Below are 26,043 nucleotides of genomic sequence, written 5' to 3'. Positions count from 1 at the left end.
GCATTGAAGTCCGTCTGTCATGCACAGCAAATTGGAATTGTTGGAGTCCAATGAACAAGGGCAAGAATAAATTCAGAGACTGCACTACTACTATTATACGTCGACATGTATATGCATTAGACATTAGATGAGGTACAAGACATGATCAACCAGAACACCATAAATCACATGACCACAATATAAAACAGAAGGTACTGAAAATGGCATGAGCGACATGTCAATAGAGGATCCAACCTGTAGAGCAAGTGTGACTCACTTTTTGAATAGTCCTATCTCCAAGTCCTTGCTCGCTTGTTGCTTTGACCAATTTGGTTTGCCTGCGCCATATGGGTGGACTCCTGCCAAATATGACCGGTCTTTCGAAGTGTATCTGTGTTGTTGGAATCAATAGCCTGTGTGGCTTTGTTGATGGCCTTTGAGGCACATTTACATTTTACCTTGAGTGCTTTCTCTGGTAGCGCCACCGCAATGTCAGCGGTATCATCTGGTGTGTCCTCAGCTACCATGGGAGCTATAGGAGTTATGGAAGGGTGTGGTGTTGTGTCTCTTTCGTCTGGCATCTCCTCAGCTACCACAGGAGCTGCAGGAATTACAGAAGTGAGTGGTGTTGCATCTCTTTCGTCCAGTGTCTCCTCAGCTACCACAGGAGCTGCAGGAGTTACAGAAGGGAGTGACAAGAATGTGAATTGTGGGGTTGCCATTGATGGTTGGAAAGAAGGCAATGAGTGCAATGCATGGGTAAACAAATGTGGTGCAATGGGGGACAACTGTAGTGCAGGAGGGAACAAGTGTGATGTAGACAGGAACGAGTGCAGTGCAGGTGGCGTCTCCTAGGTGGAAGTGCTTGTCAATCCATTGGGCCTGCTTGGAGATCTGTGGAGTAAGGGGCAAAGAAGAGGTTGCAGGTTTTCTCAAATTGGCATGTCAAATGAGACCTTTGGAATGTCATTGAGGAAGGAACTTGATGAGTCTGCCATATCTTCTGTAAATGAAACTTCTTGGAGGCTGTATCCATTGGACGACTGCAGGCCGACATTTGGAACACTGGTGAAGAAGGAAATGGATGAGTCATCTTGGAGGCTGTATCCATTCAATGACTGCAGGTCATAGCACACAGTGAAGGCAGGGGAGGCAGGATGTGGGAGTACTGTGGGTGCAGGTAAAACCAGAGGCGATGATTGAAAGGATGTTGTAGTCGGAGGTGTCATACTAAGTGCGTCCAGAGAAAAGGATGTTATAGTTGGAGGTGTCATACTAATTTTGTCCAGGCAGGAACCAGAAGCAGGTGACTCGGAATTGGATGACATAGATGCCAAAGTATCATAGTTGAGTGCACATGTCTTCCTGATGTGCGGTGCTATAATTGAGTGTTGCAACGTTGAACATCAAGTCTTTATGGGTATGAGGAAGACACTTGCGAAAAACTGTGCCAATAAAGTCCATGTACGCCTTTAAGTGTGTCTCATTGAATTGCGGTGTCACTTGTTTCCAATTGAGACCAGTTGCATTCACACCTGAATGGTAACTGCAGTGCTTGTGAGGATTCCTGTGCTGCTCACAAATCACAATATATCTACCTCATAGCATTGATATTTCTGTCCAAATGTAGGTCTGGTCCAGCGCCAATTAGACTCCATTCCTAACCTGTCATGTATTTGATCACTTGCATGAAGTGTGAAATCGGACCCATACACTCTGTAAGTGCCTTGCGAAATCAACCATTGAGCAACTTAAAGCAGGAGTATTGCAGAACGGTTCATACTGAGCATACTGAGCATTGGTAGGGGCCTCATCTGTCTTCTTGAGGACTTCTGATGCCTTGGCATCCCATTCTGCCTGAACTACTGCCCTACATAAGGCCTTAGCTCCAAATGACAGTACCTGACACTGCCAGCTCATACAATGTCCCTGAAAATGGATACTATGGGCTGGTGTTTACTACAAGTGAGCTTGCATCAGCACTTCAATTGATCCGTGACCAAGATGGTATGCAATCATGTACTACACACACAGATACTGCCGGCTCACTTACTCTAATCATATCCCATGACACCGCCGGCTCATGCAATGAACCCGAAAATGGATACTATGGGCCAGTATTGGCTATGAGTGAGCTTGCATCAGCACTTCAATTGATTTGTGACCAATATGGTATGCAATCACTTACTACACCTGCAATAATTTGTGCTGACTGATGACACCAAGTAATGATGGAAGCTCACCATGGCTACTCACTTTCTGATGCACCCTTACCATTGCCTGGTTTGCAAGGCTGCCCTGCTTGCATCTTATGTACTCATCGCCAGACCTGTTATGTGTGCCACACACATATTTCTGAATATTACTCACAGCATTGTCATCATGTATCTGTGGCATCCCTCACCATGTCTATGTCAGTTACAACAAACACTGACACTACGGTAAATGATGATTGTGAAAATGACACTGTACATGTTGATTTAGTATGATGTATTTGATATTGACATTGGGATCTTGATCATATCAGGTTTCAACACTGCAGCAATGAAAATTCACTTAGGCAGAGTGTTAAGGTCATGCTCAAGGGAAAGACAACTCAAAGGGCTTCAGCTTCAACTCGTGCACTGTGCCCCTTACCCGAGTACGTGCCCTTAATTTCTGAGAGGCAGAGGGGAAGTCCGATGAAAGTCCAGGTAAGTCTGGTGGTCAGACACAGGGGGAGTTCAGCAGAACTCTGGGAGACTAGGGACGAACAGAGTAAGACTACTTCAGACAAGTCTGGAGTAGAAACAGAACAGAGTTAGACTACCCGAAGGTAGAGCCAGAGATATAGTCTTAAGGATTAACCTTTAAGCAAAGCAGAAAGGTGTACAACTGGTAGCCGGAGAGCAGTATTCTAAAAGGAGACAGGTGTAAGTCCAGAGATGAAAGCGGAGCGCTGGGCGGACAACAGGATGGAAACCCAGACTTTCATAGGGGAGAATCCGGACTTCCAGATCCGGAGGTATGGGATATAGTGTCGGAGAAAATAAGGGTAGTGTTGGAGGAGCAGAATAGAGTCAGGTGGAGGTAGCAGGGCTAGTCATGCTGAGATGCACTTCATGCATTGTCAGAGAAGGAGGGATGGAGCGGACAGGGGAAACAGGGGGTCGGACTAGCGGTAGGGATGTACACAGGTGGTATTGGAGGTGCTTGGACCCAGTATATGACACAGAGTTGATTTGATGGAGTATCTTGTACATACATGTTCACTTATATACAGTGTGTTGAGCTTGAACTTGAGCAATCAAGGACACTGTAGATGTCGTCTTGTCTCACAACATTGTACTCACTGTCTGAATCTTCATAGTAGAAAATATAAAATTGGTGATCACTAGAACAGACAGTGGCCCACTGGAATTAAAACACATCATATTTTAAGCACGTGGGTTTTGGTCTGATCATGAAGCATTGGTGTAGTACAATATTAATGATACAGCAGTATCAATTGATCTGGTGCATGGTGGCTCAAACTCAAATGGAATATTACCTGTCTGAGACTGTGTATACTCATAATGTGTAGTATATCACTGAAAACCAAGACCCTCATCAGAGCTTAGATGTGTTGCAAGAATCGGATTATTTTGGTCTGACCATTATGCAAGTAGCTTTGGTCCAACTGAGTTATGGTCTGACCAGAACCTTCGCACTTCTTTTCAACCAACAACCAACTAAACCTACAACCTCACACCATGCCACATCCTCCTCTACATAAAACAAATGAGGCTAAACTGAAAGTGGCTTGTGAAAAGTCCCAGTGCCACTAAGTGAAGTAAGTTTATTTAATTAATTGTCTCCGGTGCCACGTTCCTGACTGGTAAACCAATTGAAGACACAGAGACCATATACTTAAAAGACAACAACAACTTCATGTTGAAAAGAATAAGCCATCATGGGAGATCCGAGAGTTTGAGAAAGCAGTTGCAAGAGCCTTGAATGGCAGCAATATTGATGAAGATGAGAGTGATGCCGAGCTGGAGACAGACAAATCTAGCAATGATGAGGAGAATGACCATAACACACTGTATGTTTTATAAATAGATGAAATGATGAACATAAAATTAACATTCAACAGATCAAATCTTCCAGGGTGCCTCCTTGCTCTCAAAGGTATCAAGGACAAGATGTTGTCATTGACCAATGAACATGAACCCCAATCATTTGTCGAGGACATATTCCTTCAATACGTCAAAAGCATCAAATACACCGATGACCAGGGTGATAATGGTGACATCACCATCATCACAAATACCATGCTCAAGGTTCAAGATATTCTCAATCACACAATTCGCATGCAAGATCAAATTCTTAGGTGCTGTTTGGACAGCGAACCTTCATTCAAAAATCTTGGTTCAAAACAGCACATGATGATAGCATGTGATATATTTTACGATAAGATATCATCGATTATCAAGACAGTCTGACACATAGAATAGTACTATCTATATAACTTATGAATCTCATATCAATGATCACAACTCTGCACCCACATGGACCTCAAAGTGCAAATACAGAACAACTTGCATCGACAAACAGAGAAGATCCCATATCATACGTCTATCCTCACCGGAAAAGCACGGGTATATTAACTCATCAGCAGTCACCCAACTGAATCAGACACAACTTTGGCATCGACATTCAGATTTTTGAAGAACTGTTAGAAGTTCTTCAGCAACATGGATTTGTCCAGTCCCACAATGGCATCACTATTGAAGAGCAGTTTGGCATTTTTTATATACATGCGTTACAGGACTCTTGTCTTGCCATGTCGGAGAGAGGTTCCAGCGTTCTCCTGACACAGTCACAAGGTAAGTACATCAGGCATTTGAGATGAATAGTAGGCTAATGATTTTCACAGATATTTCAAGCACATGCTCATTTTCTTTTTATTCCCTCCCTTCTACACTTCAAATGTCCAATTTCCAAACGACAACACTCCCATTTCTGCAGCAATTCGTGATGACCCGCGATTCAGATTCTTTGATCAATGTATTGGTGCTGTCGACAGTACTCACATTCGGGTCTTTGCACCGCTCGAACACCATACCATCCTGTGCAACCGAAAGGGATTTTTGTCCCAAAACTGTCTGTTTATCTGCAACTTAGACTTTTATTTCACATACTCACTCACAGGCTGGGATGGCTCATCTGCTGATGCTGCCCTTTGGAATGATGCGCGGTCTCATGATTTGTGCATGCCTGTGGGCAAGTACCTTCTTGCTGATGCAGGCTTTGGTACATGTGACACACTTCTCATACCTTATCGAGGTGTGCGCTATCATCTGAAGGAATGGCACCAAGTAAACCTTGCATAAGTTTATTCATTCTACATTTGTTTTTCTATTAAATCATTTTGTACTAGGCCATGATATTCCAAAGAATTGTTCAATCTGTGACACGCAGCACTGCGCAATATTGTCGAATGGATCTTTGATGTGTTGAAGCGCCAATGGCGCATTTTGACGATAGTGCTGGAATATAGCATGCACATCCAGGCCCAGATACCAGCAGTGCTATGTGCTATTCACAACTTTGTACGAAGGTACAATCCTGATCTATTTGATCTCGCTCTTGACCATGAGTATGATCTCATGGAGGATGATGATGTAGGATATGGGATGCTTTCTGAAGGACCGGCAGATAACCCTGAGAGGAGACGAGCAGATGCTCATCGGGAGGCAATTGCAGCAGCGATGTGGGCTGACTATCTTGAGGAATGCGAACAAAGGGGACTCCCATTGCCTTTGTGGTAAGTATCATACAATTTCTGTACAACATATGCAATCGAGACATTTGAGATGAAACAAGCGCATAAAATTTGAGATGTTCGATATAATAGTACACTACAAGACTGCCATAGCACCACCACAAAGCACTCACTTCTCCTCCAACCACTCAAGCCTTGTTACTTCATCCAACGAGTAGAAAATGATGGCCTGGTTTTCATGTTCAGCCAAGAAGTTAGCAATGGCCAGGCGCTCTTTTCTAGTGAGGTTTGTGCACTTGTTGAGCAAGGAAATGGCACTCCCAACATGCATAGAAGGGTGTGGCTGCACTGGTAGCAGCGGTGGCAGTGGCGGAGCTAATGTGAAACTCTTTTGCATCTCGCATACTACTTCAACAAGGTTCTTCATTGTTTCAGTACCCTCCTGTTGCGCTAAAAATGTGGCAGATGGTGGCTGATTTCACTTCTGGGAGCTTGCAACTGAGCTAGGACCAAGTGCGCTGAATTTACGTTTCCCACAGCTGACGCTCGTCCATGCTGAGTCTGTGGTAGAACCTGCAGTGGAGGGTGCAAGATAGGTAGATGAAACATGTGGCTCAAGGGAATCTGGATCAACTGGGGATGTTGGCTCTGAAGATGCTGTTGCTGGGGGGATGGAAGTAGAGATGGTAGGATTATGAGGCTTTTCACTTGTTGTGGTAGGCCAGAAAACATGTGAACCCTTGGGCTGGTTTGGCATTAACTGCTCCATGATCTCAAAGTGGTCAAAGCCCTTTGTCATAAAGGGCTTTGCATGAGGATGTGACTGAAGATAATGTCATTGAGGAGCATGCAATCTATTGTGGTACTTACCTTGGTAAAATGTGCTCAGACATCATCCTTTCTATCTGTAATACCTGCTCCATGCTCATCACTCCATGTGAAACCTGATGTACACTTTATCTCAATGACACTGTGATATGCTTTCTTGAACTATAAAAATATATGATGACATTGGTGGTGGCGCAAAAGTTCACTAGACGCACCGCTGTCCATTTATTCTTACAAACTGTACCAGTCTTTTCTGCACCTCTCTGCTGTTTGATTGTTTCCTTGAGGTGGGCAGCTGCCTGATTGAAAGTGGGCATCTTGAAGCCTCCATTGCCTGAGGAAGAAAGGTTCTTCAAAAGGAACTCAAGAAAGGCGGTTTCCTCTGCCTTTGACCACACTGCAGGAGCCTTCTAGGATGTTCCAGTTCCAGCGGCTGCTTCAATGGTACCTCGAGAGTGTAGGGAGTGTGAAGATCCACTGCTGGATTTATTAGACATTTCAATGATGAAGGAAGGCACATATCTTGCAATGAAAATTGGATCCAGCTGGATTATTAGTCAGTCATTGACAGGCACCTGGCATCATGTGCTGTTTTGAACCAAGATTTTTGAACCAAGGTTTGTTGTCCAAACAGCACCTTAATTTTTCTGGCCCAATCTCAGATGAGTTTCATACAGCTAACTCAGTATCTCAATTTCTCAGCACCACAGTTGCATATCTTGAAGATATTGATTACTTAATTCACTGGGGGGGAGTTTCGGAACTTTGCATTGCTCACTTGTCAGGGGAGTTAATGTATCAGAAAAACCTCTGTGTTTGAGTAACATTCACACGGTTTTACGATGTACTAGTCCACATACTACATATATACTTGTGTTTGCCTCGTGTTCACTAGCAATACCAGTACTCCATCTACCCACAACATCCCAACCATCATGGGCAGCAAACATCAATGACAATACAACAATGAAATGCGCCATAAACTTTATGTTCTCAATCTAGAGCTTGAAGAGGCTTGTCAACTTGCCTCAGCCACGAAAGAGAAAGAGAAAGCATCTCAGCTGTCATCCGAGTCCCACAAGCACAAGCACAAGCACAAACACACTTCATTCACTCAGACCCACTGGCAGGATATGAGTTGCAGTGGACTATCTGCACAAGTCAAATATTTTGAAGGTTCAGCATCCACAAGCACGGAACATGAGGTTTTACCAACCAATCATCCAAAAAAATCAGTGTACAATCCTCAATCATTCGATGTCAATGTCAATGTCATGGACAGTGCACATGAAGCCTACTTAGAGGATGACAGTATCAAGCCTACTAAAAAGCGAAAATGCACTGCAGGGGTAAGTCACAAGTATGCCAAAGATTTGATTTGTAAACTAATTTTTCACAGGATTATCTGCTTGCATCATGACTTCTTGAATGAGATACATTTATTCTTGAGATGTTAAGATTGGATGGACGTGGAGACTTTGTATCTCAAGAGACTTGCCATGGATGTTATGGCTGCTCTTTTCCAGCCGAATTTCATTGCGAGGATTGTTTTAGCACTGAGCTATACTGTCAATCATGCAGAATCCTTTGCACAGAATCAAAGTAAGCTGCTCAGACATTTTGAAAACTATTATTGAACATCTCTTAGCACTGGAAGGACACATTTTTTCATGATGTGACACTTAAATCTCTTGGACTGATAATTCAACTTGGACACCCCACCCAAGAGTGCTGTTACAACCTGGCTGCTTGCCAATATTTTGTTGTACTCCATGTGAACGGCATTCATGAAGTCAATCTAGACTTCTGCGGCTGTGAGACTGCTCAAAGTCTCACCACCCAGCTGCTTCACATTCAATGGTTCCCTGCAATGGTCCTAGAGCCAAAAACAGCAGCAACATTCAAACTTCTTCGACATTTTCACATCCTTTCATTCAAATCTAAGGTGTCCACATTCGAGTTTTGGCAGACGTTAACATGTCTTACTCATAATAGGGGGTTGTTGTCATGAAAGTAAGATGACTCTTATTTGCAGTTTTGTACATATCTGACACTCAATGATAGGACCGTTATGATGCTCTTCTTCGAATGATATGGGAATGGAGAAACACTACTATGCTCAAACACTTTGAATGGGCACATGATCCCACAGGCACCAACACGACAGAGCAAGGTTCATGTGCAGTCTTGTGTCTGGCCTGTCCTCAACTGGGGAAGAATCTCCCCGAGGACTGGGAGAGTGCCCTGCCAGAAACATGGTATGAGCTTCAACCTATATGTTAAAATTGCGCTGACTAAGGTTATCCAGCTGGTTATATGCATTTTTTCTTGTGATCAATGCCAACTTCTGTCTGGCATGCAAGAACATTTCTTCAGATCAGATGGACCCTGGGCTCAACTGTGGCTTGGCATACTTTGTGGAGGAACAACAATACAAGACATTTCTTACTGATGTCGGGAGATGTCCACAGGAGGTGATGTCATTTAATATAAATCAGAAATTTGTCTCACAGCAGCAACTCAGAAAAGTACATGTGTAAGCCATAATGCAGTCAATTTAGCGGAAATGAAAAACTCTCGAGGCTTGGCAGCCACTGGAGCAGGAACAGTTGACTGCTCATGGCATAATTTTAAATGCCCCTGTGGTGTCAGTGACTTGCAAAAAGGTGAAAAGTACATGGTTGATGACATGTCTGATTTAACTCTATTACTGATGCTAGCATTTTTATAGGTACGTGAACATGGACTATCTATTTTTTTCAACCATGCAACACATGGGGGACATCGCCGTCCTGAATGTATCTTACAACATCGCTTGCCAGTGGAGCAAACATTTGTGGCAGCACATGGGTCAATACCCATCTATGATTCATCTCCACCACCATGATAATAAGACCATCAAATTTATTGTTCCAAAATTCCATCTACCTGTGCATATTAAAACCTGCCAGATCACTTACTCTCACAACCTCCTCAAGGGCATGGGGCGGATGGATGGCGAGGTGCCCAAGTGTGGCTTGGCCAACATCAACCTGGTCGCCACAAGTACTTGTGAGATGGGCCCAGGATCACGCTGTGATACTCTGGATGACCATTTTGATGATTTTAATTGGAAGAAGGTTACAAATATGGGTAAGTATAATCAAAGTATGTACTTGATTGACTACATCTGACTTGCATTTAGGCATCAGTCTATCACGAAAGCTCAAAGCTGCTTTACCTGAACATGACCAGCATGTACGCGATTTTGAAGACTTCAACAATGCACTTGAACATGAGAGACCTGAACAAGTGGCAGAGTGGACGTTGGCAGTGGAACGATGGGAATCAGATTCATCGCAAGAGAATCCTTTCACACCTACAGGTAAACATATGTCACTATCATGTCCAAGGAATGCGAGAAGCTTACTATCCTCTAGTACTAACACAAGCAGCTGTACGACTCAGTCTCTCTCAGCAAGAAGCTGAAAACCTTGAGCATGCATCAGGAAATCTCGACTTTACCTTCTCAGCCTTGTAGTACTTAAAATTCACTTTTTCACTAATTTTCTGCACATGGAAAGTGGCCACTGTGAAATTAAGTTGGAAGACTAAAAAGTGTAATAAGAGAAAAAGCGGGCACTCCAACTAGCATAAGTAGTAGCACAAAAATACAAGTCATGACTGGCATAAAGCTCAACACCAAACTTCGAGGTGTCGCGCTTGTCAGTGCTCCATTCATGGTTACTAGTGGGTATGTACCGACCGGTGTCACTAACAAGCTATTTCAAAGGCGTGATGGTCAGCAAATTTATTCACATAGAACAGTTTGAAGATGTCAAGGACATGATGGAATTTGATCAATGGTGAGAGTGGTGCTGTACTGTAGACTGGAATTAAATGAGCTGCGTGAAAAATAGTGTTGATATGAATCACTGCAAAGTGTGGGGTGTGATTTGCAGAAAAAGCTGGCTTCACCAACCACATGCCAGTGTCAGGATCAGGTGCATCACCAACTCGATCAAACCAGTGGACCACCACACATGGAACCCATCTGCCGTGTTGTCAAAGGGAGAAGAATGCCATAACGTGGGCTACATCCATGCCTCCCATCCCATGAGCATCTGGGTTGGTAATCACAAAAACACAATCATTGCATGCACATTCATTTCTCCATAAGGGACATGTGCAGATATATTCATGCTTCATGCTGCTGATACCACTAAGGTCACTGGGTTCATGAAATGTCGATGACGCAGAGTTGAATACAGAAATTTGACCCCGATAGTATGGGGACTCTAAGAGAGAGACTTTGGTAGGGTCACGAGCATCGTTGGGATTGGACTGTTCGAAAAGGAACCATCAAACAAGCTCGGCCAGGTTGGGAATGTTAAGCTCAGCACTGAGCCCTGGAATGTATCGTGTGTGCTTCATCCCTTCTATTTATTCATTCTCAGTATGTGAAATGAAAATTGGTGAGTGCGGCTGTACTTATGTGGTGTCTTAGCGAGTTCTACATGTGCAAGGACTGACATGGGGTCATCAACAACCTCAAAGTCTGCACCTCCATCATCTTCTCCAACTCCAGCAGGCAAGATGGCAGGTGGCTCTTATTGGTCTATATTGTCGTGATGCTCCTCAGGGGGGGTTTGTGCATTCAATGCTGCAATGACAGAAGATAGACAGGTGCCATTAAGCATCCCGTGAGCCCAAAAATCTTGATGTGATGTAGTCAACTTGTCCAGGTGTTCATTGGTCATGAGCATCTGGCCTAGTGCTTTATAGCAACTCAATCGTCTCCATGGTTCCTTCAAGGCTTTGATGTGCTTGGATTCCGTGATAGAGGAACAAAGTCCATTGTAGAACATGTGACGGACCTTCTATCAATGTCATCCAGAATAACATCAGCCTGTGTTTTTCCGTGTGTCTGCACGAGATATTTTTCAACCCAGACCACCAAGTGATCCTTGAAGATGCCCTTTATTATTTGGTGGAGGAGATCTGGTGCAATGAGTTCATGTATATTGGCGCGGGGAAAGTCATTTGTAAACGACTATACAGATAAATCAATTCCAATTGTCAAGTAGTGAACACGACACTCCCAGACTTACCACAAGTTGGGCGACAATTCCGAACTCATCCCAAAGTGCCAAATGGTCACACTCTTCAATTAGTGCCTCAGTATGTGTTTTTGAGCGTCGGAGACTATCACCGTCAAGACTCTTGTGATACAAAAGACATCTATCATAGATTTAGAATCAATACAACAAGAAGTACTACTTACTTAGCACATCAATTTTTGACTATGCATGCTGTTACAGTTGTCTGTGACACCTTTCATTTTCATCTTCACCTTTCACATCTTCACCTCTTCACATTGACACCATGTCACAGTGTCATATACCTGATCCGACCGCTCCAATATCAATATCCACCCCGCTCTCCGACAACCTCCGCTCCATCTATTCCTCCGCTCCGTCCAACCATTGACCGCATCCGCCCCTATGCTTCCGCTCGACCGCCCAACCAGTCCCCTTCCATAATGCCTCCATTCAACTGGATCTGCTTTCCCCTTTTAGATATATACTTCCCCCTTTGGTACATAGACCCTTACTTCCAGATCACCGGTAATTCCTATTACCGCTTGATCACTGATCCGACGTGTACATATCAATATCCGCTCCGACTTATGTCTTCACCTGTGTAAAGTACTTACAAACTATATCCTTGGTACATAGCTTTACTACATAGTTATCCTGATCACTGCCTCATACATATAAGTATATAACATATCCTGTACTTAGATATTTTCCTCAGTCTTAATATTACTTGTCTTCTCACAGTTACCTCTTGTGAGAATTCTCAGTAGGACCTTGCCTCCTCTGGACACAAGTCTCAACTTGTTGTCACCTCCGACCCTCCAACCCTCCAACCCTCCGCTCTGACTTAGAGCCGTGCTCTAAGTGTCCCCCTTATTTCTCCACCCCTATCAATATTCCCCTTGTCCCTTTTCCCATCCTCCGCATTATCCTCTGCCTTCCCCGCTCCTACCAAACATTCCCCCTGCTCCTATCCACCCTTCGCATTACTCCCCACCTTCTCCACTCTGCTCCTAGTCAGCCCACCGCTAGTAGCTCTTACTTCCCGACCCTCAAAGTGGACCTAAGCAGTCCACTCATCCTATCGTTGGACCCGCTCCAAATTCGGGGCACATACTCGGCTAAGGGCGCAGCGCAAGAGCTGAAGCCAAACCCTGACCCCTCTGCTTCCTGAGCTGGCACGGTACCTAACACACAGTATCACCATTTCCCGATATCCCCCTATCTAGGGTTACTCTATAACTTCACCTTATCACAGGTGCATACTCTATTCATTGATCTGAGATCAATATCAATCTATCCTCAGCAAGTCCTCAGATATTACTTACATGCTGATACCTAGTGTATTCTCACAGACCCTTTAACATGCATACACCATGTGTATTCCCATGGACACTTATCTATACTTATATGGACATATTACTTACTTACCCTGGACCCTGACTTACTATTGTATATAAGCAGGTTGTAGTCTCAATGATTCCTCATCTTGACCTACACTGGAATTACCCAGATACATTCTCGACATACTAGTTAGACACTAGTGAATCCACCTTGATTCCTTTGACTTCTCTAGAGTGCCACCTCTAGTAGATTGATTGACTTGAAACCTCCTCTGATTACCATCAGTGTAACACACATGAGTGATACTTGTTCTTCATAGTCAGCAATATATGGGCCAAGTCCATAGATAACATGGCGATAATGACCATCACCAAAGCGTGCAACTTCAGGCTTTGTCATTGTGGGCTTCAAGTTTTTCAGTATATATGAAAGTGATGAATGAAATAGTTGGCAACGGAAATTGTGGAAATTTGTGGTCTTAGTGTGTTGTTTAGTTCCTTTATTGGTTGTGAGGTTAGTGAAGATGTGGGAATGGAGAGAAACTCACTCTTCAGCATTGCTAGAAATCCAATTACAGCAACCACCTTACAGTGAGCACAGCACACATTGTTGTGAACATTTCTGATTGACATGTACAGTGGGTAATAGTCATTCTGGCCAGTTGCAACTGATACTGTGGTTTTGTTGCTGCCAAGAATCACAGGCACAAATGTCAAGCCATGAGTGTCCAGATCATCAGAAATTTGGTCCTGTTTAGTTCTTAATTAGACCATCTAGTGTGAAAAAGAAGGGGACAGCTTACCGCTTGATTCCAAGCCCAGTCGCCAGACATAAAGTCTTGCCATTGGCGCTCGTCAGTTTTAGTCATGAACTCACAGTAAGGCTGCAGATCCATCTCCAGGGTATAATCAGGGTTGGCAAGCATATTCTGAACAACATCATGAGGATTGCAGAACCAAACATCATAGCTATCTTCCATCCAGGGTGCGGCGTCATCAACTGCATGCTCCCCAGTGTATTTGAGCAAGCACAACTGCCATTGCACATCACCCAAATGAGTACTGTCAATGGGCTTGTAGACATCACAGTGGTCTGTGAATAGCGCATCAGTATTAGCGCCACCTTGGATTAGCGAATCTGCCCAGATATCAAGAAGGTGGTTGATCTGCACCACAGGTGTCTGATTCTTGGTAAAGATATAGTTGGCAAGCTCAAACTCTAACCGATCAGCATAGGGAGTCCAGTCATTGGATGTTTTATCTGACAACAGTGGAGGTGGAGTTCCAGGAGGAAGGAAGTTCCCTTCTGAATCGCATGGACGAGCTTTTGAAATTGATGGTGTGTCAGATAGAGAAAATGCAAAAAACAAAGGAAAAGTACCAGTTAAGTTAGGGTGGTAGTTTTGATACAAGCAGTCACCAGGACCAAAGAACTCTGCAGGTGGTTGTACAGGACCAGGAGTGGCAGCACAATACTCTTTGTTCAAGTTGGCGCCATCATATTCTTCAGGATTGATATCTGCATAAAAAAGAGGCAAAGGGAATCAATTGGACTGAGGTGGACACAAGGGTGCAGTACTAGTAGTAAAGACTGAATGGACGGTGTTTGTATATTGTGTGAGACCAGACTTGTTCCTGAACCAGTGGTTGCATCCTGGTTTGGTGCAAGGAATGTGAAGGGCATTAAACCCTGGTTTGACATGCGATATGGCAAACTTGAATGGACAGCAGAGCAACCTGAATGATGTGTACTAGTTAGTATTACAGCGCTGTTTGTCTGAGTTTAGAATAGCATGTTTTGGCACTTACAAAAGTTTCAAATTCTTGTCTTCAGTCTATTTCCCTTCCCTGCATCTGAGCCATCTACTACTGCTTTTATTCTTCCTGCTATGGTTTCTACTCGTGATTCAAATAAAGATAGGCATCCTGGTGATATTCTGAAAAAGACTACGAAGAAGAGGTGCACTGCCAAAGAAATTACAGAGGAAAATCAATGGAGCAAAGAAGCGCAGGAAGCTTAGGAAAAAGTCACCCAACATGGTATTGATCGTGTTGGAGCAATAGAGGCCTGGATGGAACAAGAGCAGGCAGCAGCAGTATTGAAGGTGGCACCTGTAAAGCCAAAGCCTCGGCAAAGGCAGTCAAGAAGAAGCAGGCTACTAATGATATCCCTTCAAATGGTTGCATGGCATCAGAAGATAAGAACAGTAGTGAGTCTACAGGTTGCTTACCTTGATAGGCATCACTAACATTGACAATACAGACATAGCAGGGGATGAGGCTGAGCCAAAGCCAAAGGGGAAGGGCAAGCAGAAAGTAAAGAATGTGTTGTTGCACGACACTATTAGTGCTGTGAGGATGAGAAAGCAGATTGAGGATCAGCCGAGATCTGTTGATAACAATTGTGTATGTGACCAGAAATGAAACTCAGTGTTAGTGACATTTCTATCTCACACCATCATGCTAATACTTACCAAGTTGACACTTTACTTTCTAAACCTGACAGCAAAATTCTGAAGCAAGAAATTTAGCATGTCTGGGCAGATTAATAACTGGTGTGATAAACTTGAACCAGACTCGAAGCAGGAATCCTCACAACCAGCCTCTATTTTAAGTGGGACAACTCAAAGTGTTCCCTGCTCAACAACTTCCAAGCTGTCCTGCACAACTGCAGCAACTACTTTTTCCAGTGCAACAGAACCCCCACCTACCCCAACAAAGACTTCTGGGTCCGCCGACTATGCCAATGCCTCAGACAATGACCAGAGCAACAGTGATTCTGAAGAGCGTGCGGCTGCTATCGCAAGCAAAGGAAAAGGAAAAGCTGGCATGAAGGTAAGTTGCAGCTGATGATGAAACACGTGCTTACTGTCTATTTCAGACATTTGTTGAAATCGAGAGTGGCTCTGACTCCGAAGAGCGTGCAGCCGCTATCACAGGACAGGAAAATCAGAAAGTTGCCATGCAGGTAAGTCGCAGCTACTTATGACCAACAAGATCTGTACTGACAGTTGGGATTGGCAAGGAGCCTCAGGCTAGTAATGACGACTCAAACATGCCACTGGCTGGTACTCCCTTTGCTGATTTGCCTTACAGCAAACAATTAGAAATTGTCAGCTATGCATTAAAGCAAGCTACACCACATACCATTGGCAAGAGGAAGATTGAAGAGGTCATGGTTGAGTCAGACGAGGACGGAGATGAGGATTGCCTTGACCATAATTTAAACTTCAATAGGCCACCCAGCACTTATGTATGTGGCAGAACAACTTTGGTTCCACTGCGATTGCGCTTGTTTCTAATTTTTTGTCAGCTGTGAATGAAAACAATGACAATGATGAGCTAGCAGATGACAATAGCATTGATGTTGACACAGACTTGGATGCCCAGGAGAAAACCATGGTACATACATCAATAAACTACAATGTTCTGTACAGAGCTGTACAACATGCAAGCTACACAGCTTGGTCCCTTGTTAAGGTTGTGCTCAAGGGGGAGGTTACTCAAAGGGCTTCAGCTTCAGCTCGTGCGCTGCGCCCCTTACCTGAGTACATGCCCTTAATTTCTGAGGGCAGAGGGGAAGTCCGATGAAAGTTCAGGGAATTCCGGAGGACAAACATTGGTGGAGTGCAGCGGAACTCTGGAAGATTATGTGGGGATGGAGTAAGACTACTATGGAGGTCCAGAGTAGAAACAGAACAGAGATTAGACTACCCTAAGGTAGAGCCGGAGAATTTAGTCCTAAGGTTTAATCCCTAAGACTTGGAGGTGGACAAGAGATGAGACTCAAGTCCAGAGATTTCAGGAATTAGCAGAACTAAGATGATATTCCAACTGAGGAGTCCCAGAGTATTACAGGAATTTATATACTGTAGGTATCATGTAAGTAAATCAGCCAGCAAAGGTAAGGGCTACGTATGAAACATGTGGAAAGTCTATTAGTATGTGTAACAGATCAAAGCAGTGAAGTCAGAAATGAAGTAAGAATGGACGGATCAGTAAGCATAGCGGAATAGGACATAACTGGTAACTGGAGCAATAGCTGATCTAAAAGGAGTTAGGGGTGAGTGTGGAGATGAAGGCGGAGCGCAGGGCGGAATAGCAGGGCGGAGAACTGGTCTTTAATGGAGTAGATCCGGAATTCCGGATCCGGAGGTACGGGATATGACATCCCTGCTGGACAGTTCACCACAGTTCCACACTGTACTACACTCCCTCGTGAATTTTTGTACAGACAATTCACAGACACCCAGATTGAAGGTTCTTTACAGAGTTTACCAATAACATATCAATTGCTCAACTGTCTTCACATGCACAAATAAGGACAATGATCACAATATGTATTGGATTAGACAACGCGGCGGAAAACATGCACAGTATCCTAAAAGTAAATGATGCTCAACTCATAGTGAAATGAACTTGTATATAGCATCAAGAACCCTCAATTGAGCACGACCTGTAGATGATGGTGCTTCGAAGTGTCATTGCCATCGACCTTGAAGGATTCTGCCCTGTGTGGAAAAAAATATTAGTATCGAAAAACTTGAAAAAAAAATCTTGCCATCCGGACACAGACCACAAACAAAGTTGTTCTACCAGCTTTGGTTCGTGATAAGGATGCCGATTCATATCTTTGAGTAGCTCAACCATCCTGATATAGATAGACTTATACTCCTTGGCAGAAAAATTCAGGTATGACTTTCCATTACTGTTTTTGACTAAACTGTCGAGGACCCAATTGAACTAGAAAAAAATGGTGTCAGCATGTTGTCAAGTGAGTATGAGTACCAAAAAATACCGCAGTGCAAACCAAAGCTAAGCACTCCAGTGGTAGTTGCTCATGGAAAATCTTGGGTTGCCTGTGAGCCACATGATAAGATCTGGTGTAAAAGAACAAAATGGTGGCTTCACGAAGCGCAGGGTGAGCAGCATTTTGAGTTTTTCTGAGACCATCTACACCATTGCGCAGAAAAAGAGATGATTCCAGTAATTTTGCAGCATGGTCTTCAACCCATATAGCACATTCTTGGGGGGGGACATGAGATGGTGGAATAAGGTCATACATAGAAGGTGCGATATGATAGCGATTTTTTTGAGGTCTGAGCGCCATGTCAATAGATCTTCAAACAGCTGAGATATAAAAAAAGCATGTTAGGCACCGGGCATGCAACCAAAAATGCAGACACACGAATACTTACGAGAAATACTTACTGCCTTTGACTTGTTGACTGCTTTCAAGTCATTGTACAAGCGAAGCTGTGAGGATCTCAGGGGTGGTTCCCGACAAGCCGTCAATGAAGGTCGGGAATGGATTCTCTATCACATGCTGGACACGACACTCTTCCTTCGTTTCCTCAAGGAACTTCTTCCAATGAGGACCATACCAACCCAGCTGCATAGCCTTGGGTCCTTCACCTGCTATCTTGGCTGATACCTTGTGAGCTTTGATATTTGTATCACTTGACTTTGAATCAAGAGGTTTGGTCTCAGACTGATGCAAAAGATTGAGGACGGCAGGATCAGGCAGGCAGGGATGTCCATTTCGCTTATGGTGAAGCTGTAGAACATCATCAGGAATATACTCCATGGGCTTCAAGGAAGAGAAGTTTAGCAGACTTCAGAGAAACAAATAATATATACCTGGATTGTACTGTCATCGTCACTGGATGTGTCAGCTGCTAAATTCTTCTTGGCCATGTTTTCATCCTCATCGCATGAGTGTTGGAACTCAAAGTCAGTTGGAAGAGCAGTGGTGACACGAGGTTGGGATGGCACAAATTCCTTTGAAAAACCTGTCTCGTGCTCAGTATGATCAAAATTGCGAGAGTGAATTACTTACCAGGATGTGCAGTAAGATGCTAATATACTGCTCCCCATCTGACTTCCTGGTCTTCGACATCGTCTTCTTCTTCTTCTTCTTCTTCTTCTTCTTCTTCTTCTTCTTTTTCTTCCTCATCGTCATTGTTGTCATCAGCAGATGCATCTGAACTTTGAGATCTGGTATCTCCTGCTCCCGAATGTACATCTTCAACTGACATCAGAGCAGGGTCCAGGTTCTTGTAGAACTTAGCATCAGATTGATGTATAACTGATGTGGATTGTGAAGGTGCTGGTTGCACCAAATTGTTGTTTCCAGAGGTGGTGGTAGTGGGTGGAAGACATCTAGTGGGATTCAAGGAAGCTGACAGAGCACAATGTTCCCTGGTGGCCGCTACATAGGGATTATTGAGTCCTTGTAAGTCAGGCTCCATGCCAGGAGGGACAATGGACTGTGCAAAGCCAAACCGGCCACCAGCTTGGCAGTGAGAAAAAGCGGGACACATATTCAATACATCTGAGTCAGTGGTAAGAGTGAGAGCATTCTTCATTGCTTTACTAGTACCTTTCTTCCTCCCTGTTTTGGAAGTTGCAATATCCTCCACTGTTTCCAAGATGGTATATGGCGGAGGGGGTTTCTATCGATATTCAACATTGCTATTCAAGACCAATGTAAACAGACCTGCCTTTGAGAGACTCCCACGACCCTTACAAGGTGGTTCAGGTGCAAGAGGATTGGTTGGTACATCCAAGTCAAGGGAGGTGGAGCCCTTGGGCTGAGTAGTTCGCACTGGGGCATCCAAGAGAGCACCAATTTTTTCAAGTTGCTCTGCCCTACCTCCTTTTCCTGCGCCAGGACGCCCCAGAACATCGAGCTGACAGTTTGTCTGCAGAAATTGCTTGCTGCAACACCACACCGGATGCCTTGGCCCCAGCATGCGACTTCTTTGCAGAATTTGCTTGACCATCAGAATCTACAGCTTTACACTTTGTTTTCTTCTGGCTAGCGCAAGGAGGCATGACTGGACCACACTGAGAGTAGAACTAGTGATACAATCAGCACAAGTAAATCACTGGGAGATACAGACCATCTTTTAAGGCTGACTCATAATCAGATCATCACAAACACATTGAATGTCTCCAGTGCCTGCAGGTAGCGTGAGAGAACCTTGCAAAACTGAATATAACGTCTTTCGGAAATATGAGTCGAGCTGCAGAGAGTGTGAGCTTAAACATGTGGAGGCAAGGTAATGATTCATGCACATGCTTTATTTTACACTAAGTACAGAATGGGGATATCATGTGACTCATACTTGTGTGCTGGTATCGGATATCAAAGATGACATAAATGCTATACTGGTAAACTTCAACTTAACTACCCAGTTTTGTTCCTCTTTGGCTTGGGTACAACTTCCATCGTCCACTGGTGATCAACCACTTGCTTCTGTCATGTCTCATCTACAGATGACGCAGCAGTAGATGAACCTGCCACTGAGAGAATGACCCATTGGAGACTAGGAGCTCAGCAGAGTCCTCCTTTGGAAGTGTGGTGATGTGTGTATTCAGCAGATTAATTATGTCATCAAAGACCAACCGCTTGGGGTCTCTAATGATTTCATACCACTCTAATGCGAGTGGAAGGAGAGATTCAAAGTAGGGATCAAACTGTTTGGCAAGTTCCATAGTGTAGTGGTCCAATTGATGAAAAAATCGAGTCTTGCTATCCCCACATTCTTGGTATGTCAACACGGACCATTCTCGCGTTATCCATTTTACATGTTGCTTTGAATACTGTGGGAGAGTAATAGGGAGAACACGCTTCATGGCGAGAGGGCCCCTGAATTCAATACAGACCCAGATGAAAACATAAAACATCAACTTGAGATCGTCACTGTAGACATGCTTGATCATGGGGGCTGGGTATGGTTTCGATCCTAAGGCTCGTGTACCCATGCGCTCATCCAATGGACCCAGTGTGTTGAGGTAAAGCTGGAAGAGAAGCGATCACGACATGAAAGGTATTGTGCCCTGAGATTGTAAGACATTATTAATTTATATTTATATTCTAGAAAGAAACCAAAACACTAACTGTGCCCCCGACACCATATTGATCGTCTCGTGCAATCTCTCAGCAAACTCCCAGTCTATCGACATCCCATGGGAGCCATTACCATCATCCCCAATCATTGCATTATTCAAACTACAATCATGATGAAGAACCCGGTTCTGCTCCACTGCAAGCTTCTGAACTGAAAATCTTGTGAGTGAAACAGTTAGGTACATATGATCAAAATTACTTACTCTTCAAGATGTCCCATATCACGGTTAAGAACTCTGTATGTGAACGGAATTGATACAAGGGTTGCACGCAGGGCTTCAAGACCAGGCAAACATGTGTACAGGAGGTGCCTTGTATGCTGTGCAGGACCTTTTGATGATACTTCACTGTTTCATCAACCTCACTGGGCTCCATCTCCACAAGCCAATATTCAACAAGGCAAGGAACACCACAGATCCCATCCATCTTCTCCATCATACAAATTTCATTCAGGACCTCCGATTTACCCCCGAGAACCCAGTGATCCTTAATAATATACTCTTCCTCGTCCTTCCTGACCAGATAGCATGTCGTGCCATGACCAATGAGGCCTTGGGTGGAGAATATCAGATCTAGGATATCGTACATATTCTGATTTACTCATATTTTTCCTATCGGCTCTGGGAGGGGTTCACAGAGAGGATCTTTAGGGACTTCTTCTATGGGGAGGACCATGCTTAGAGGGATGTTGGCTGCAGGGCTGGGCACTGTGTCCTCTATGGCAGGCTTGCTCACAGTCTCTTCAATCTGGGCGGTCTCACTATCCACAATCTGCGCATCTTGGATTGCCTTAGTAGTCTGGTGCGGGAAAGGTGAGTTTTTGGCAGGGTGGAAATCAGGGGGTCAATGCGTGCAGTGAAGCATGTGTTTCAAGATACTGATCATGGGGTTGAACCTGATACACGAGATTACCGAGGACAATGGATGAAAAAAATTGTAAGTACTTGTCTGGCTCTCGATCAATATGCGTGCAAGGGCTGACAACACAGTCCGAGTGGTCATATAGGTGGACGCAAAGCTCATGATACCCATTGCAAATGGAGACCATCAGTGTGAAGTGTCTCCATGGTTGGTGTTTGAGAAGCAGGTAAGCCTTGCTGTGAAGAGTTTTGGCAAGGGGATGTGAAGGTAAGTATGGACTCGAAGTCAGCTTGCATATGGCCTTGATTGTGTCCCATATAGCCTTGATATCATTGAGTAAGGTGAGGTCTGGTTTGCGTGTGATTTCATCGCCACATACTGGGCATGAGGAGTTTGATGCACTCCAGACATGAGATAAGTTATGCTTCTGAGCGAGTGCAGGCTGCTGCAGGAGGAGGGTGAAGGAAAGGATGTTATAGAAGGATGCAAAAATCTGTTTGGTCATCCATGGTTTTGTGTTATTGTGGACGACTTCACGGAGTACTGGGGTTCTGTCACCACTGTTGGTTCCATGTTGGACACTGGAAGATCTGGAATTTATTGACATTTTGTCATCCTCAGGCTGGCCAACACTCTCAGCCTGAGACTCAGAGGCAGTGGGTGCGCCAGTGTCATTGACAAAAACCCAATCTCCCGACTTCTCATTCATGGTTCCACTATTTTCTCCTTCCCTCTCTTCCTGGTTCATGCTACTCTTCTCTCCTGCCTGCTTACTTTTTCGCCTAGTGAGTTTGTCTAAATGTGAGTCTGGGAGTGGCCAGTTCCAACAGTGTGCCTGCGTGTTATAGAGTGGTACAAGGGTTGCTTCATTCTGAACCTGCTGAAATGCTTCAATCCTGGTGTCAGGGTGGATTTTCTTCAACGGAACTTTAAGATCCTTTGCCTTTGGAACCTCAGTTGTACAGGACTTGAAGGTCAACAATAATACATGGCCTAGCTCTTCACTGTTGGCAGGTGGAGATTCCTGCAAGATCAAGCGAATAAGTTCCGAGCTGGTAAGTTTATCCATTGTTGTTATGTTGTGAGCCTCTGGAGCTGACATCAAGGATGCCAGCTTCATCCCGAGGCCCCCTGAACAGAAATGTTTGCCAAGTGGCATGATGGAGTGCTAGTACTAGGAATGTGTGGGTATGAATATGACTACTTTTGGCACTCTCTTTGATACTACAAAAACGGCCTTATATTGCATCCAATCTTAGACTGACAGCACAAAGAAAGCACTTTTATCCCAAAACTCATGCAGCCAAAACTCTGCGGCATGCTCCAAACTGTTGTATGCTGTGAGACACTTGTCAGCAGTAGCACCAAAATGAGGGACGAGGTGAATGGGATTCCTCAATTGAGCTACTGGAATAACATCACCCATCCGGTTTCCATTTGAGTGCTTCGCTCGCTTGAGTATGTGAAGCCATGTAGTCGGATCATGATCATTTGAGAGATCAAAGTGTTGGACATACGTGAGGAACCGATCCTTCCAGGACCATAGTGCACTACTCTTGCCAATGGGTTGCATAATAAGTCTAATCTGCGCGATTGTGTGACCTGTAACAGTTGAGTAAATTTATTGTAATACAGGACAGAAAGCGCACCTGAAAAACGACTACTAGGCCATGAGTAGCCTGCACTGGTCTGGGCAATGATTGTATCATAACAGCCTAGAATCCACAGGTCATTTGGTGGCGCACAATTTAGTGTCTGAGCTGGTTTGATGGTGTGAGTGTCGTGGAATTCCATCTCTTGCAAGCGAATTTTGAACCAGACTTGGACTTTGTCGAACAGGAGAACAGCAGTAGGTCCAGCCCTTCTAGGGCCCCCTATTGCATGAACGTGCTGGTGTCCATAAGTTGCCTCGTGTTGAAGGAAATCAGCTATGGCTGGTCATAGATCTGGTAAACCAAATTTTATAGCGACGTCATCAACCGTGGTGTTCCAAATGGAGGGCTCATATGAAAGATGAAAGGCAGTGCATTTGTTGACACAGGAGCGAAGTGGTAGAGGCACTGAACCCACTTCTCAGTGTTGGAGTGCCTTAGAAATTGCAAAATAATCCGTGATTTGGCATGGGTGTCGGGTCAGGTCGATGGGAATATCTTGTGTGTCAACGTCAATGTCGGTATCTTCAGCATCCAAGTCTAACCCCTCTTCCTCAACCCTCTGCTCATGATCCAGAAGGCCGGTGGCAAGCTCAAAATGACGACATTTTTTGGCATGGTTGAGGTGTCAACAAATTTGTGTGTCATAATTGTTGTTATTGCTTGATCTGGTGGGATCTTTGATCTCCATAATGTGGGCATGTTCAGTGATGTCGGCAGATCACTGTTCTATAATGCCAGAGTTGTGAATGCTGGGAACGATACTCTGCATTAGCTCCAGCTTTGGGATATGAAAGTTGGTAATGATTCTATTGCCCTTCCCCTGATGAGCCCCAGCAGCAAGGATTGCACCCTTGTTTGCGTGGAACTCATTTAGTGCACCTGAGATGCACCCGAGATCTTCCTCATCAACATGCGGCGACTGTACGAGATATCAGAACTGCATGAGCGCCTGTACAGCAGCGATGACACCAGCAGGTGCTGCATCTGCACTGACGGTGATGATATAATGTTGAATGTCTCATTGACAGCAACTGGTGACTTGTTTTAGCTTGGAGATGCCACCGTGAAAGTGCCGATAACTGGTGACAGGCCATAACACCGAGAATCAGAAATCTATTTCAGAATGTCCAACAGGATTAATGAGCCATTGGGCATCATGGTCAAAGAACTCTTTATGAAGGTTGTGGAGTGATTCTGGTGTAAAAAAATGGGAGGGGTCTGCTAGAATGTAGTCCCACCAGAATGGTTTGTCGATGCCATTCAGTCAGAACTTCTGTGCCTCATGGAAAAACACCTTGATATCATTGGGATCAGCACATGAGCGCACAACAGTAAGCTGTGCAAGAGTCATTGATTTTGTCCAGGGTTCATGACGGAATGCATCCCCAAACTCATTTTTCCACCAACGGTTGCCAGCATCATGGCTTCGGGGGTGTCGGTGATATAGCTCACAAGAGCAGTGAAGCAATACCAACTGTATCTGATAGGATCAGACAGCATGATGCCATGTTGAGCAGCCTGCTTGAGTGGTTCAAGAACGATATTGAGGCATTCATGTATGAGGCGATCCTCCAATACGCCCTTCATTTGCTTTTTCTTGTGAATGAACTTGGGGACTGGTAACAGAGCAGCGAGAACGAAAGAGTTGGTTGATGATTTTAGGCATATGTTCATATGGATGTTGGCAAGGCTGATTAGGAGCAGATGAGCCACATGATCCCCCATTAATGCAGTGATATTCATCTTGTCAGAGGAGAGAATGGTGCCGAGGAGGGTTGCACCCTTGGGTATTGCCAACTTCAAGAATACTTGAGTGCCAGACTTCAATATTCGACTATCTACTCACCTGCATGTCCCATGTGTCATTTCCTGACATCCATCCAGAATATATGCGACACAACCTCTCTGCAGTAGAGTAAACCTTGCAAGGCGTGAAGTCTATATGATTGTGAAATAGTGGGTGATTAAAGATGCTGGCAATACATTCAATAGAGTCACGCCAGTACAGAATTACAGGCAGTTTTGTAGGATGTGATGTATGGATTACTTGAGACTTCCAGCGTGGATTGCTGGGGAGCATCTCAGCTCTACCATGTAATTCTTTCGCAGAGCGAAATGACAAGGGTAAATCCTTGATCTAAAAATATGTGAATCATTTGCAGTGAAAATGAAGTATACACACTGACCATTTCAAGCAATATAAAAGAGTTGATCTTCCCCATGCTCAGGCCCAAACGTAGCAGCCATGCTGCAACTTGCCAATATTGTCGGCTGCTAAACGGATAGTAAAGGTTGATTTTCCAATATACACTGTTTTCGTCTGCATCAAACAGCCCCCAAAATGTGTAGCCATCCTCATAGGCCAGAGGAGGCTCTGGAAAGTAGTCAGTTACTTCACTGTGCACTTCATGACCCCCGGTTCCCTCAGGTACATCCTCTTCTCCTCCACCACAGAAATCATGAAAACTTTCCTCGCCTCCAAGTCCCGGATCATAGGAAACATGAGGAAGTTCATCAATGTCATCTGGCGCTGAGTTCATGTTATAATCTTCACTGGGCGAAATGGAACTAATCATCTAACCACATGTTGCATCCAGACCGAGGCTGGCTCAGATGACGAGCAATGGAAGTATGGTCT

General features: G+C 44.3%; 8 protein-coding genes across 8 annotated transcripts; 3 read left to right on the top strand and 5 right to left on the bottom strand.

Moving 5' to 3' along the window:
- Positions 1-269: 269 nt before the first annotated feature.
- On the bottom strand, positions 270-1,307 carry EDB91DRAFT_1256202 (uncharacterized protein; the record flags this gene model as incomplete). The annotated part of the gene is made up of 2 exons (XM_041324121.1): positions 270-830; positions 936-1,307. The coding sequence occupies 2 exons, from the start codon at positions 1,305-1,307 to the stop codon at positions 270-272; spliced, it is 933 nt and encodes a 310-aa protein (XP_041169544.1).
- A 2,403-nt stretch (positions 1,308-3,710) lies between these two features.
- Positions 3,711-4,399, top strand: EDB91DRAFT_1088228 (uncharacterized protein; the record flags this gene model as incomplete). Its single annotated transcript, XM_041316383.1, has 4 exons — positions 3,711-3,755; positions 3,900-4,042; positions 4,094-4,280; positions 4,331-4,399. 4 exons carry the CDS (start codon positions 3,711-3,713, stop codon positions 4,397-4,399), a joined length of 444 nt encoding a protein of 147 aa, XP_041169543.1.
- Positions 4,400-8,668: 4,269 nt separating this feature from the next.
- EDB91DRAFT_1240247 (uncharacterized protein) lies at positions 8,669-9,777 on the top strand (the record flags this gene model as incomplete). The annotated part of the gene is made up of 5 exons (XM_041321991.1): positions 8,669-8,811; positions 8,862-9,016; positions 9,145-9,226; positions 9,285-9,563; positions 9,738-9,777. 5 exons carry the CDS (start codon positions 8,669-8,671, stop codon positions 9,775-9,777), a joined length of 699 nt encoding a protein of 232 aa, XP_041169542.1.
- A 1,447-nt stretch (positions 9,778-11,224) lies between these two features.
- Positions 11,225-14,676, bottom strand: EDB91DRAFT_1240245 (uncharacterized protein; the record flags this gene model as incomplete). The annotated part of the gene is made up of 9 exons (XM_041321990.1): positions 11,225-11,249; positions 11,410-11,585; positions 11,644-11,773; positions 13,059-13,070; positions 13,271-13,358; positions 13,431-13,472; positions 13,523-13,724; positions 13,778-14,298; positions 14,616-14,676. 9 exons carry the CDS (start codon positions 14,674-14,676, stop codon positions 11,225-11,227), a joined length of 1,257 nt encoding a protein of 418 aa, XP_041169541.1.
- Positions 14,677-15,506: 830 nt separating this feature from the next.
- Positions 15,507-16,565, top strand: EDB91DRAFT_1256197 (uncharacterized protein; the record flags this gene model as incomplete). The annotated part of the gene is made up of 5 exons (XM_041324120.1): positions 15,507-15,809; positions 15,856-15,942; positions 16,000-16,152; positions 16,212-16,227; positions 16,288-16,565. 5 exons carry the CDS (start codon positions 15,507-15,509, stop codon positions 16,563-16,565), a joined length of 837 nt encoding a protein of 278 aa, XP_041169540.1.
- Positions 16,566-18,213: 1,648 nt separating this feature from the next.
- Positions 18,214-19,662, bottom strand: EDB91DRAFT_1256196 (uncharacterized protein; the record flags this gene model as incomplete). The annotated part of the gene is made up of 4 exons (XM_041324119.1): positions 18,214-18,564; positions 18,615-18,776; positions 18,842-19,429; positions 19,474-19,662. The coding sequence occupies 4 exons, from the start codon at positions 19,660-19,662 to the stop codon at positions 18,214-18,216; spliced, it is 1,290 nt and encodes a 429-aa protein (XP_041169539.1).
- Positions 19,663-20,725: 1,063 nt separating this feature from the next.
- On the bottom strand, positions 20,726-22,909 carry EDB91DRAFT_1256195 (uncharacterized protein; the record flags this gene model as incomplete). The annotated part of the gene is made up of 5 exons (XM_041324118.1): positions 20,726-20,819; positions 20,881-21,040; positions 21,093-21,461; positions 21,525-21,687; positions 22,130-22,909. The coding sequence occupies 5 exons, from the start codon at positions 22,907-22,909 to the stop codon at positions 20,726-20,728; spliced, it is 1,566 nt and encodes a 521-aa protein (XP_041169538.1).
- Positions 22,910-25,287: 2,378 nt separating this feature from the next.
- EDB91DRAFT_1008881 (uncharacterized protein) lies at positions 25,288-25,690 on the bottom strand (the record flags this gene model as incomplete). Its single annotated transcript, XM_041312374.1, has 2 exons — positions 25,288-25,542; positions 25,586-25,690. Coding segments are annotated over 2 exons (360 nt in total), but the record flags the coding sequence as incomplete, so codon positions are not given.
- Between the last annotated feature and the right edge of the window lie 353 nt (positions 25,691-26,043).

The sequence above is a fragment of the Suillus paluster genome (assembly GCF_016628075.1).
Source record: "Suillus paluster strain FC165 chromosome Unknown EDB91scaffold_177, whole genome shotgun sequence".
NCBI classification, from domain to species: Eukaryota; Fungi; Basidiomycota; class Agaricomycetes; order Boletales; family Suillaceae; genus Suillus; species Suillus paluster.
This window is presented reverse-complemented; position numbering and strand designations above follow the sequence as displayed.